We start from the raw sequence: 13,949 nt of genomic DNA on the forward strand, positions 1-13,949 counted from the left end.
TAACAGTTGGACGGAGGAGTCCGGCCAGCGAGACCGTGGTGTCTGTGTGTGGGGTGGGAGGGAGGAGGAGGAGGAGGAGGAGGAGGAGAGACGCCGACCAGCCCATCCAAGACGCCTGGGCTTGCCTTGGTCTTCAGGAGAAGACATCCCGAGAAAGAAGACCCTTCTTTTGCTTGCTTGCTTGCTCCGGGGTGGGGTGGGGTGGGGGGGCTTGAAGTGGATTTCTATCGCCACCACCTACCACCCACCCCAACACTGTGGTCCATCCAGATGGATTTGAAAAAGTCTTAAATCTTTCCAATGTATGCTTCCAGAGCGCTCTGCTTTGGCTTGCAGTACACAGGTAAGAAAAGCCTTTGCGAGGCGGCCGAGCGCACGCCGGGGGGAGAGCTTTCTCCGCCGGTAGCCTGCGAGGATTTCGGGTGGATTAGGAGAAACAAGAACCGGCCAGGTTGGGGAGGAGCGGAGGAGAAGGCAAAGAACTGAGGCGATTTCCAGAAATAAAAGTTCATTACAAATGATGACCCACCCTCCCCTCAAGATGGATGTTAGGAGGCTGAAACTGGAAAGGGGGGGGGGGACAGATGAAGGGGAGGGGATATAAAACAATGTCTTCAGTGCAGTTCAAAGATCATAGTAAGATGAGAGACGGGTCCAGAAGCTCTTTCTGTTCCTCCATTCTTTTGCTCATTGCTTAGCTGGTGGGGGGGGGGGAGGGAGAAAAAAAGTTCAGATTGAATTAGAGCACTGGAAGGATGGAAGTCTCAGCTGAGGCTCATCTTTTCCTCCTTTCATGTTTGTTGGTGTCATAAGCGAACCCCTCCCTTGCAAAGCAGGGAGGGGGAGATCTCTCTCTAAATCGATCCGGTTCTGCATGGCTTGGATATGAGGACTGTAGGATCACAGTCTGTGCTTTGTTGGGGGGGGGGGGTAAAAGAAGGAAGCAGAGGGGGAGAGAGGGGCCATGGGTCTTTCCTGTGGAGTGAAGTGAAAGTCAGGCGGAGGGAATGAGGAGAAAGGGCTTTAAAGCTATAAAATAAGCTGCTCTTTACTTGGGCAAGTATATTGGATACGCAGAGAAGGTAATTAAATGGCAACTGCCGGAGACAGTCATCTTTTCCCATTTTGCATTTGTATTAAGTGTCTCCTCTAAAAAGTTGGACTTGATCTGGTGTCCTCTTTTGGGCCAAGAGCCATTTATAGTTACCATTGTAAAGGAGGCTTAAAATAGTAAAAAAAAAAAAAAAAAAAAAAAAACATAGTTACATCTCTGCTGGACACTGACAGACTGCAGTGGATCAGAGGATGCTTCTTTTCCTCCCGACCAAAACAGAGGGTGATTCCTTCTCTCTCCCCCGCCCCCACTTTCTCATTTAGCCTTAATTTTAACTGCCCCCCAAATTAATCTGAGAATCGAAGGAGATTTCTCAAAGTCTGGAAGCCTTTTCTCCCCTCATCTTAAAAAAAAAAAAAAAAAGATGCTCCACTGATTGGGTTATTAGAAAGAAAATGCCATCTTGTCATTGGCTGAGTAAGGAGTGTGCCGGTGGTTTGATTAATTTGGCAATGTGAAATGCAACAGAAGGAGTTGCTGAAACACTGGACGGTGCATGGAATAACCAACTCTTGGCAGGCATCAGAAGCATTGCAGAGTGGCTGTGAACTTTATGGATGCGTTCACACGCACACGTACACTTTTACACACAGGCCATCTGAACAATACAATAATCAGTGCAATAGAAATGAAAACAAGGGTTCACCTACCCGGCCTTGACAAAGAAGGATCTTCCATTTTTGAGGGGAGATAAGCGTGTCTTCATTCAGACTAATGTTCTTTCCTCTTAGTTGCCAAAGGCACACAAATTAGTTTTTGTATAGGTGAATTAAGATAAAATACAAGGTTGAGAAAGGTGGTTGCTTTGCTTTGCTTTGTGAAAATGGGGGGAAGGAAGCATATGTTTCTGAGAAACGGTTACTTTGCTTGGCAGACCAGATGATAATAAAATTTTAATGGCTTGAGAGTTGAGCAGGAGGCAGTTAAGTATGATCCTGAAAGGTATCAGAATTCCCAGACTGGCCAGGGAGATTATATGCAATAACTTTCAGTCCTACAGTCAGTATTTTATGAAGCTTTGAGATTGTTCTTTGATGTATGTAAATGGGAGAGTTAGTGCTATAATAAGCAATTCTCCATAGCATAAAGGATGTTGTAGGAGTGATACTCCTGTTTCCTGTTCAACAGAATATGGTAAGGCAAAAATAGCCTCAGATGTACCCCTTGTGCTTCTTGTTGTTCCTTTGTGGAATAAGTCTTGAAAATGAGAGTTATCCTTTCAGATAGGTGCCTGTCAGCCAGGCATATCCACAGCAGAAACCAAAGGAAGTCCTTATAGTGGACTACTGAAAACTCAGAGGTATAAACTACTGCAAATAATAAATGGCATGGTTAAAAAAAAATATAAACAGCAAGGCATGAGTGTCTAACCTTCTGCCTTCAAATGCACCCTCCAGTGTGACTTTTGTAATTCAAGCCAAGTTCATCAGCTACAGCTTGACTTCCACTAGCCCTGGGCTTCTTTTACAAATAAATTTCATTTATGCTCCTGAATTATTTAAGGTTGATGTAGAAGCAGGTCTCAAGGTCTCTTGAATATGCTCTTTGATATATGAAAACCACAGCCTGGATGAAAGATGGGAAGGACCAATACACCTAAAAGGAACTAGAAGGTGATCCTGCTTGGTGGGGATGCTAACTCTTGCCTTGCCTTTTCTTCAGAGGATGGCCATGGTCTCTGCAATGTCCTGGGTCCTGTATTTGTGGATAAGTGCCTGTGCTGTACTGCTCTGCCAAGGGTCCCTTCAGCAGACATTTCAGCAGCAGCATCTTCCCAGACCAGGTAAGATTATTCGCAGTGGATACTGCTAGAGATGCCAGAATAGGCCTGTGAGTATGGATTATATGCAATCAGCTCACATTTAAAAATCTCATAATGTAGGCAACTCAATGTTTGCTTGTCTGGAAGGGAAGTACAGCACTTATTTAGGTTGTGTATTTGTGTCTTTCTCTCTCTGTGTGTGACTTCTTTTTCCTACTTTACATTGGAAGGTCATTGTGGGTAACTCAAACTGTTTACAATTCAATCTTTGCTTAATGCTCTGTGATATATGTGCTGGTGGTAGAAAGAAAATAAACCTTATTAAAACCACAGAGCTTAAGGTATAGCCTTCATTGGCTGAGGAGTGGGCAACTGAGACACTGGATCCCTGTGTTAAAAACAAATATCCACAAAGGGACCAGTGCTTAAATTATGGGTCTGGGAAAGGTAGGAAAAATCAAGGGAAAAGCAATATCTTTTTCCCAGTGGGTATTTTTTAACACCTTGGAGGACATGTCAAAGAATATATAAGTATATATTATACATGATTACATTATGCAGTTCTATGTATATTCTTAGTTCTATTTGTATATCATTGTATCACTTGAACTAAGTGCAAAGTGAGTCTATAGTTGCAGCTATAAGTCATCTTTTAGAGACTCTTTACTATAATGCCCATGCTGTAAAAATATTTGTTCTCCCAAAATGATGGCACAGAGTGTGAACAATGGTGAAGCATTGCCTGAATTTGTCACAGATGGTGAGTTATGGTCATTCAATGAAAAGATGTGCAGTATTTCTAAAGATGCTTGGAGGTTAAAGGAAGGAAAAGGATATTTGTGTTGGAAATAGAAATTGATCAAGGAAAGATTGAGTCTATGGCATTTCATTACACTATTCCTCAAGAGGAGATCAGCTATGCAATTCTTCAAAACTGACTGTTTGTTTGGAACTTGCTTCATGGCTTTTGATTCAGGAAATGATCAGTCATAATGATCAATTATGAACTATAGAAGACCACTCTATTGGAAAGTTGGCTTTGAACAGAAGAGTTTAGGAAAACAAAATGACCATGGTGGGGCTTGTTTGTTTGGGCTTTGTTGTTGCAAGCTGAAATGACATACCATTTAAAAACGTTCTCTTAAAGATCAGATTTAAATATATGAGAATGGATGGATGAAAGCATGGATTCATATAGTGTGGACTGAGAATTTAATGTAGGATTCAACTTCAGAATTCACTGAATCTCCAATCCAGAATGGAATAGTCTGAGAAAGAATGACTAACAATAATTCATAAGGACAATAGAAAAATGTTTGATTGAAGAATTTTCCTAGATAAACTCAAGAATGGCAGGTTGCATTTTAGAGCACTCCTTTTTTTTATAGAAGCATTACTAGTACATCCATAATTTTAATAGAGAAGACAATCTCAATGGATTCCATTTGATTTATTCAGTTTTAAGCTTTAAACATTGATTGTTCATGTATGACTTTCTACCTGTAATGATTAAAATGATAATTATTAGAAGCAGAACTAGTTCAGATGTTTTCCTCTGGAATAACATCAAAAGAAGTATACCAAACATCTATAGATATAGAAAGTGCTCTCTGTTATATGGCACTGATGATGACACAATGAATTAGTAAGTCCATAAATTAAAAAAAATAGTGAAAAGCAAAAAGGAGATTTCATTTTTTGCACAATCAGGTGAAACAAGTAACATGACAAGAAAGAGGGGAAAAAATGAGAGATAGATATTCCCGTGGCTTGGAGTATCTGCCTAAGCTTGAAAAATTGCCTCCTTTATTGAAGTAGAAGATGATGGCATAGAGTGCATACAGAATGTTGAAGAAATGGGAAATATGACATGTCTTTCACAGGGGCTGTGATATAGATAGAGTGAAGATTTTACAACTATCTTATCACCTGCTTAGGAACAGCAGAGCTGTTCCTCTTGTGAGACTTTGAAGCAGTCAGCCTGCACCCTACATGAATAAGATTGATGGTGTTCTGATCCAAGGCAACCAATTTCAGTCTCTCAAGGAATAATCCACTACTCTGACAGATGAGTGGAATTTGACAGAAATGCTCACAATGGTTTCACATTGCTACAAGTCTGCAGAGGGCAATGCTCCAAGGAACCTCTAGAAAGATATAGCTGCAAGGTTTTTTGAGAAGGTTCTGTTGGCATAATGTGAAAATTATACACACAAACACATCTACATTGGTGACCTGACTGGATAATGCATGTGGGAGATATACCCAGCAAGGAATGAAAATATGCTAATGATGGAAATGAACAGAGATTTTTTTAACGTATTCAGCATAGTCTCCAAGCATTTGCTATTTTTCAGACAGATATTATTAGGAATTCATCATTTACTCTCAGTTAGACAGTTTGACTTAACCCCTGTTTAAGGAAGATTAAAACATTGCAGCAAGGGGAAAAAAGGAATTAAAAATCAGACAAGTTGGATAAATAGATAATTTTTTCTAATGTATGACTGTTGTTTTATGACACTTCTCTGTTTTTACTAGAATAAAACCAGCCATAATTGATTGTCAACTATATCTCTTCCTCCATGATCATGATCTACAATACTTCATTGCTAGTTTATAATCATTGTCAGGGTCCCTAATTTATAGGAGAGAAGAGTTTTTCTAAACAATTGAATTTGAGAGTAGAATTATCAAAGCGCTGTGAAATGGAAGAAGACAACGTGTCTGCTTGCATCCTTTCCTCTGTAAATTAAAGATCAGTGTATAGCATGTTAAATATTATAAAATGTAAACAACTTCTATTGTTCTTGAACTGAACTGTAAATGGAATTTATAAACATGGATTAACTTTTTTTAAAAAAAACAAACCCTGAAAGGTTAGTATAGCAAAATTGGAGCACAATGTTCAGTTGTTTTAATTAAATTTTATTGGCACAAAGACATGTAGGGCATGCTTGATAGTTTCTACTTCTGCTCTCAAAAAACAAGCTTAGATGTGGGATTTTCACGGTGAAACACATGCTGTTTCAATTCCATGGCTCCCCTGTAGTGGTTTTATTTGTCCTCTTTAGCACCTGGCTTTCTGTTGGCTATATTCAACTTTTCTCTTGAATCCTGAGTCCATTGAATTGGAAACAAACAAACAAAAAACACTTAAAAGAAATAAAAAAAATAAGAAAAGGGAAGGGTCACCACAGGCATCATTTTCTTGGTTTGCTTAGCACATGCTAGCTTCAAATATCTGTAATGAGTTTTGATGTACAGCATCTACTGCAAAAAAGCAGGAATTAATCTTTTTGCTTTCATTTTGTTACCAATGTGAAAATGACAACATGACAGTTAATTACCAGTCTCAGCAATTGTAGTCTGTGCTTGCACTGTACGTTCGCTCGTGAGTACCTGAAATATACCTATTTTGCTTGATTTTCTGAGTACACAGAACATATTAATGCTCAAAGAAATCATACCAAACTGCTTTTAGAAAACATGCTTGGCTAAAATGTCTTTTTAGTGCCAAGTAAAAGGAGTGGGCGGATTGCCTTCTCATTTTAAAAGTAGGGACTTCTATCACAGCTTCCCTCATTCTACGTAATTCCTTTGAAATGTACAAGGTGGTTAAATGTCTATGGAGATTCTCAGTTGTCCAGGTCATGGTTGTCCCAAAAGTGCTTTTTCAAGAGGCAACCAGACTTTCTTGTTTTTCTTTGAAGATGTTTCGCTTCTCTCCAGAAAGAACTGAAGAAGCTTCTTGGATAAGAAGCAAAACATCTTCAAAGAAAAACAAGAAAGTCTACTTGCCTCTTCCAAAAGCACCTTTGGTACAAGGTGGCTATTACTGTAATGTTACTTCATATGCAGAACAACGCATTGACTACTTAGATACAATGGTTTGCTGTGCCTTTTTATGAATTGTAATGAAAGCTGGATTCAAGATTTGTGGTCTTTATTTGTCAGGCACAACTGGAATCTGCTACGCTTGCTCTGATAAGTGCAATCGAAAGTCTGGTTTGAGGTAGGGATGCAAAACTGCACAAAGGGAGAACTACTATGGTCTCTCAAAAGCCTTTTAATGTATACAGGAGGACATACAGGGAATAGACTTGAGAATGATGTCACCAATATATGTGTAAAACAACAGAACAAGCCACAATCAGATATCCAAACATCCAAAGGCATTAGAAGCACAGAGGAAATTAGAAGCACAAGCAGAAGGAATGTAAAGGAAAACATCAATCTACTAGTTACTGAATTAATAAACAAGAGCAGTCTTCCCCAAGCCAGAGCTTTCACATCTCCTGAAATATAATTCTCATTATCCATAGCTAACCTGGTAGGAGATAACAAGATTTGTAGTTCAGTATACATGGATGCTAATATATTGTGGAAGGCCAAGCTAGAAGGATAAATTACTTCTTAATTTTTCGCTTTAACCCCTGGTAGAATAAAAGAGCAACAGTGGAATAATGATAATAATCTACCTTAGAGTTTGAGGATTGACTTTTACTTAAGGTTGTTAACCTTTTGGTTTCAAAATTATTGAGCAGGGAGAGGCAACAAGTCAATGGGATTAGGTTGTCTATTAGAAACTTCACTGTCCCATAAAATGTCATGATGGAGAACTTTCTATTGCACCGGAAATGCATGATAGGAATACTACTTCTATTCTACTTCTTTTGGTGGTCTCTGTTCACATTGCCCAGTGTAGGAAAACAAATAGATACAGAGATGGACCTTTTTGGTACTCAGTATGATGAACTTGAATGAGCCTAGCCTCCATAAATTGTGGTTCACTATGTAGTATAAAACCCACAGCCAGGAGCATGGAACTTTCGTGTTCTTATTTGCTCATCCTGGAGAGGCAGCATTAATTTTACATCTATTATTGCAGGGGTCCCCAACCCCCAGTCTGTGAACCGGTACCGGGCCGAGGCATGCCAGCAACTGGTCCGCACAAACAAGCAAAGCCCCATCCATGGGATGTAGGCAGCACACAAAACCGTGCAGTCTCCGGTCCATGGAAAAACCTTTCTCCATGGAACTGGTCCCTGGTGCCCAAAATGTTGGGGACCTCTGTATTAGTGTGTAAGGTAGTTTGCACTTGACCTGAAAATTCACAGAATATGAAAATCGGCCCTAAAAGGGTGAAAGCCTTAAGTGCCCAGCCTTTTCTTTCTGGTGCCTTGTCATTTGTAATGTTAGATTCATTTTCTGGCCCTCTCCCACACTGACACATCAGGCTTGGCTTTCTTCAAGTGCAAATTTGGAAGCCTGGGTGATTCAACCAGAGCTTTTCAGCACTCAGAGCTGTTTGTGTATTTGCTGTCATTACTACAAGAAGGCATTGCTTTGATTCTTCAGGCCTCAGGAAAATTACAAACTGGCAAATGCATCCCTCAAAGGCATGATCTGCTCTGGTTCTTTCAGATACTTACCTTTAATTATTAGTGGGTATAGACTTACCATGAGTGAAAAAGCTATTTTTTCCCACTTAAGAATAAATGAGCTGGTTCCTCTATTATCATATTATTTTTGTCTTTCCTCTTCCTGCTGTTGTAGCAAACAGATTTTTTTTGAAAAAAGAAAAATGCATTTTCATTTCTAGTCCATCACAAAAATGAGATTTGCTAAGAGCAGGGTTTTTCCTCCTCCTGGGATTTTACATTTTTCACTAACTTCAGAGGCTCAAAACAGATCTGTTCTGTAGTGCTAAACTTTATTTAAGAATTATAGTAGTGTGGGGAACTTTTCCCAGTTTGTTTTGGGCAGGTAATTGCAGGTTGGAATACATTGGTGCTACGCTATTTTCTAAAATAAATAGTGTCCTGTTGAAAGAATTTTGGCTAGGAACAAATATGTAGGCTGCATGATTTGGAATATTCCTTCTAAAAGAAAAGAAAGAATGAAATATGTCCATACATTCTCTATAAATGAATGTTGTGTGTCTACCAACAAACATTCATGTGCCACTGACCTCCTTTTTTGGTCTGCTATTGTTGTAATATCTCTATCTCACTTCTTTCTTTATTTGTAGCTTCTAAAGAGAGGAAATTGAAAAGTTGTAGAGGCGTCTGCCTATCAGAAACAATTCAGTTTTATTACATTTTCTATAGAATCGTATAATATAAAGAAGAAAGTCTGTCTGGATATGTAACTGAACACCCAAACCAGGAATTTAGGAATAGTTTTCCTAAAAGGTTAAAGATGAAATCTTATTTACATGTTTGCATGGAAGTCCTATGAACATCAGTACACTATATTCCTAATGACTCTTTTAATTAAGATAATAATTTTATATTAAGGGAATTTCATCAACCTGATTAGATTCAAAGTTCCCAAACTTATAAATCATGGGTTATTAGAAAAAACCTGGTGATGATACACTTCTCTCTTCCTCCCCATTCTTTCTTTTAAATTTAACAAGGCCATTGTAATTTTAAAGCTTGTTGAAAATCTGACTCAAAATAGAATCAGGAAATTGATTCTTCATACTGATACAAGACAAACAAGTCACACTATTATCTATTTTTAGATAGATGCACTATTACTTATCTTTTCTATGAAGATAACAACTGTAAGTTTACAGAAACATTAAATGTTTAAACATGGGATACCTTTTAGAACTTGTAAAGGATTGGCACTTCAAATATTTATGTATGTCAGGTTATTATAATTATAGCAGAGAAAAGAATGTGCTATTTCTTTAGTATCCTTCCAAGGAGAGTATGATACATTTAGGAGATCCCTCAAGGAGGGGGACTTATTTTCACAAAGAATCCAAAGCACAGTCTTATATAGTGAAATTCTCTTATTCCTTCTGAACTTGTATTAGTCATACTTCAAAGTAAAGTGGTTTCTTGATTTGCAAGTTGAGCCCAAAAGAAACTGCGCATGTTAATTGTGCATAAAAGAGGGGCAAATTTTCAGGTCTTCATGTTCAACTCACAATATCAGTAAGAGCCGGGGTGGCACAATGGTTAGAATGCAGTATTGCAGGTTGACTGCCACTGCCAGGAGTTTGATACTGACTGGCTCAAGTTTGACTCAGCCTTCCACCCTTCCGAAATCAGTAAAATGAGGACTTAGATTGTTGGAGGAAATAGGTTGACTCTGTAAACCACTTGTGTGTAAAGCACAACAAAGCAGTATATGTCTAAGTGCTATTGCTATCAGAGTCAGCCCAATGATATGGTGTCTAGGGCAAAGCCTTCAGGAAGTTTGGGAGTACAGTATGGGAATAACCCATATTTAACTATGTTTGAAGCAATTTTAGGTGTCTTTTGTTGCTAAAGCAAATCACCAGCATGCATGGGGAATTAGACAGCTTGCTCTGTTTAGGACACCATTCCTCCATTCCGCCTATTGAACCACATGGAAACTTATAATTGGCTCTAATTGTTTCTGCTATAATGAGGCACACATCAATATATCAGGTTGTAAATGCCCAGTTTTTGTTCCCTTTAAAATTTTCTTTCAGGCTGTATTAGAATATGCTTTCAAATTTTGCTCTGCGTTCAACAAAATCTTGCTTTGTTGAATCATGTAGTTTATTCTGCTCTTTCCTCGTTTCATTCTACTGCCTCTCCCACCTTCCATTCAGTATTCTGTAATTGCTAAGCAGAATTTATTTTCCATTTATGTCTCCTTAGGGTGCTTGTTTCTGAGGCTTAACAAGTTTCCTCCAATCACAATAACCCCACCTTCTTGAGTCTCAGTCACCCTTGGTTTGTACTGCTGTTATAATTCATTGTATAGGTGGAATTTCTGCGATAATGTCATCTCAGATCTGAAATTCATGAATAGGATACTGATGGAGGAAAGAGAGAACAAGACATTTGTGGACCACAGAAAAATATAATAGTAGTAGTAGTAGTAGTAGTAGTAGTAGTAGTAGTAGTAATAATAATAATAATAATAATAATAATAATAATAATAATAATAATAATAATAATAATAACGTTGGAAGAGACTTTGGAGGTCATCTAGTCCAACCTCCTGCTCAGGCAGGAAACCCTATACAATTTCAGACAAATGGCTGTCCAGTCTCTTCTTAAAAACTTCCAGTGTTGGAGCATTCACCGCTTCTGGACGCAGGTTGTTCCACTGGTTAATTGTTCTAACTGTCAGGAAGTTTCTCCTCAGTTCTAGGTTGCTTCTCTCCTTGATTAGTTTCCATCTGTTGCTTCTTGTTTTGCCTTCAGGTGCTTTGGAGAATAGCTTGACTCCCTCTTCTTTGTGGAAGCCCCTGAGATATTGGAACACTGCTATCATGTCCCCCCTTGTCCTTCTCTTCATTAAACTAGACATACTCAATTCCAGCAACCGTTCCTTATATGTTTTAGCCTCCAGTCCCCTAATCATCTTTGTTGCTCTTCTCTGTACTCTTTCTTTGTTAAAAGCTATTGATCAAAAATAAATGGAAGTGCTGGGCTGACTATAATGCTTTGATACAATAGAATATTGTATATAATAGTCTGTATAGAATATTGTATAGAATAGAATAGATTGCAGAAAACCTGAGAGTAGTTTTTTTGTTATTTTGAGGAGGGGACCATGTGAAAACTGCAACAGAAGGCCTAAAAGGGGGACAACACTGAACAATCTTCACAAACATTCTCCTCAAACTATTGTTCTACCCACATCTGTATGATTTGCCCCCATCTACCTCATCTCCGTCAGCCATCCAAAGGTTTTAAGTTGGTTAGCAAATGTTCCCACCCACCCCGCACTTTAAGAGCAACAAACATTTTCAGAACATTTTTAAGATGTTATTTATTTATTCCCCTCACATTCCAAGATGTTATTTATTTTTTTATTTCCAAAATACATTAGTCACTGTATAGCTGCAGATTAATAAAATGTATTAATCATGCTTAGAGTGTTATAGCAATGGAAAGAGCTAAAATGCACATTAAAAACTTGGCAAAACAGTAAATTAAAGTAATGTATCGTAGAACAGATACAGAAATTTAAGATTCTATTGGAAGAATAGAACATGCTTTTGGCTGGTGTATCTAAAAATCTAAGTTGTTTCTTCATTTTCAGAAATAATATAATGTGATGTTAATTCTTTTTGAATATTACATTTGACCATGCATGTTTTCTTTTCCAATATTTTTTTAATTGGCTGATTGGCAAGTTTCTACAGCATCTGTAAGTTTCCTAATGATCAAACTAAGACATTTCTATATTCACTATTCTTTAAATTCACATCCTGCCTTTCTTTTAGAACAGAGGTGGGGAATAATGCCCCCTTTGTGACTTGTTGCCTTCAACTCCCAGAATTCCTGAGCCAGCATGGACCAAAAGTCATAAAAGAGTCATCGTTCCCCACCCCTGTTTTAGAATGTCAAGGCACAGTACTTCACACTCTTTCCCCCCTTTCTCCCCATAACAACAACCTTCTCTGGTAGATCCAACTAAAATAGAACTGCCTTCAAATCAACCTATGACCTTCCTAGACCAAGAATGAATGTGAACACGGTTCACACTGGTTCAAATCCAATACTATTATCCATTATATTACACTGTGTGAGCAGGTTTTTCCTGATGCAATTCAAGATTTTATAGGGCTTTTCTCTTTTATGTTAGTTGTCACAGCAAATGTAAACTTTACAGAAAAACCAACACTTTGGAATGAAATTCTTTGCTTGAGCAAATTAAATGTATTTCTTGAATCTCAGATACTTTCTGTTTAATTATTGTGAGTTTGATGTGGCTTTGAGCATGTTCAGTTTCTGTACTTACATTTCATTCTTGGAATTTATATTTGTTAGCATCGTTTGAATTCCACCTCTTAAAACTGTTGTCTGATGTAAACAGAGAAATTTGTGCATTTGTTCATCTACTTATTCTATTCAGGCTTCATCTTTATCCTTTATCTCTTCTGTTTCATTAGAATGAATCTCATTTTGTTGTAGGTCAGGTTTTCTAAAAACTGTGACCTCAACAAATAGTGGATTATCACTATATCTTACTCAGAGTGCAGTTTATGCACTAATATCTGCATGTTTCCAAAAGTAGAAAAAATGTATTAAGGAAAATTATGTATAAAATTGCATTGCATTAGGGGAAATTGCTTTGCAATATATGTATATTCAGAAAAAGTACATATGTCTGTTTTAAGTAGTATACATTTTTTAAAAACCTGAAAATGAAGAAAGAGGATGAAACCATTGGTGGGACAATTTGAAACTGAATTTGGCAGTACTGTCCTTTTCTCTTAAGATGCTTGCAATAATATTATAAAACTTAATACAAAGTGATTTTGTTTTTGTGTCCATATTTTTGTTGATTACAGTTGACACAAGTAATATTTATGTTATAATAAGCATATGGAAATGGGAAATAGAAAAGCCAGAGTCCTGCCTTTTAATCAGTTCTCTGCTCTCACAAAATTACTTCTCTCAAATCTGTCTTTCTATGTCCACTATTTCTCAGAACAATCAAGCACAATTGTTCCTGCTTCTGCATCAATGTAATAAATAATTCTCCTTTTGTATATAGAGAAAGGGATCTCAAATGTTGAGAATTGAGTAAGAGAATAAGGTTTCAGTCCATAGGTTGTTGATTTAGACAGAAAGATGTTATGGGATACCTCTTATACCCAAGTTGAAGTCTTCCCTCTATCTCTGATTTTCAGAAATACATATGTAGACATGCCATCTGATGTATCTTTCTCAAAAAAAAAATTGTATAAAGGAAGTTGGATTTGAAGATTTGAGGTTGTATAAAGATGGTATTTCTGCTTCTGGAGTGATCTGAAGAACTTGACCAGGTGAACCATCTCTGGGAATGATAACAAATTATCTATTGTTTAGTTAATGATTGCTAGCAAAGGTGTGTGTTTCTTATCCAAACCAGACTTTGTAGGATAAGGATAAAGAATGAAAAGATGCTTTTGCCATTTTGTTTATTTGAGAATGCGGTGACGGTTCTGCATGACTGTTCACTTTGATGTAGAGATCACCTTAGGCATTGTATTTTGGAAATTTCAGAGAATGATGCTAACATCCTGAACTAAGAATTCAGCTCTCATTTCAAAGTTCCTCATTGAACTTTGTTAGCAGGACA

The 13,949-nt window shown here is 37.7% G+C and overlaps 1 protein-coding gene across 1 annotated transcript in view; it reads left to right on the forward strand.

Annotated features, from left to right (window-relative positions):
* The first annotated feature begins 202 nt into the window (after positions 1 to 202).
* Positions 203 to 13,949, forward strand: part of TAFA1 (TAFA chemokine like family member 1) — a 401,883-nt gene continuing 388,136 nt past the window's right edge. Inside the window, exons 1-2 of the mRNA XM_039328677.1 lie at positions 203 to 343; positions 2,777 to 2,897. Coding sequence (XP_039184611.1) covers positions 305 to 343; positions 2,777 to 2,897 — 160 coding nt within the window. The 5' untranslated portion in view covers positions 203 to 304. The remainder of the gene's footprint in view (positions 344 to 2,776; positions 2,898 to 13,949) is intronic.

Source organism: Crotalus tigris, unplaced genomic scaffold, assembly GCF_016545835.1.
Source record: "Crotalus tigris isolate CLP2741 ecotype Arizona unplaced genomic scaffold, ASM1654583v1 scf7180000024383.4638030, whole genome shotgun sequence".
NCBI classification, from domain to species: Eukaryota; Metazoa; Chordata; class Lepidosauria; order Squamata; family Viperidae; genus Crotalus; species Crotalus tigris.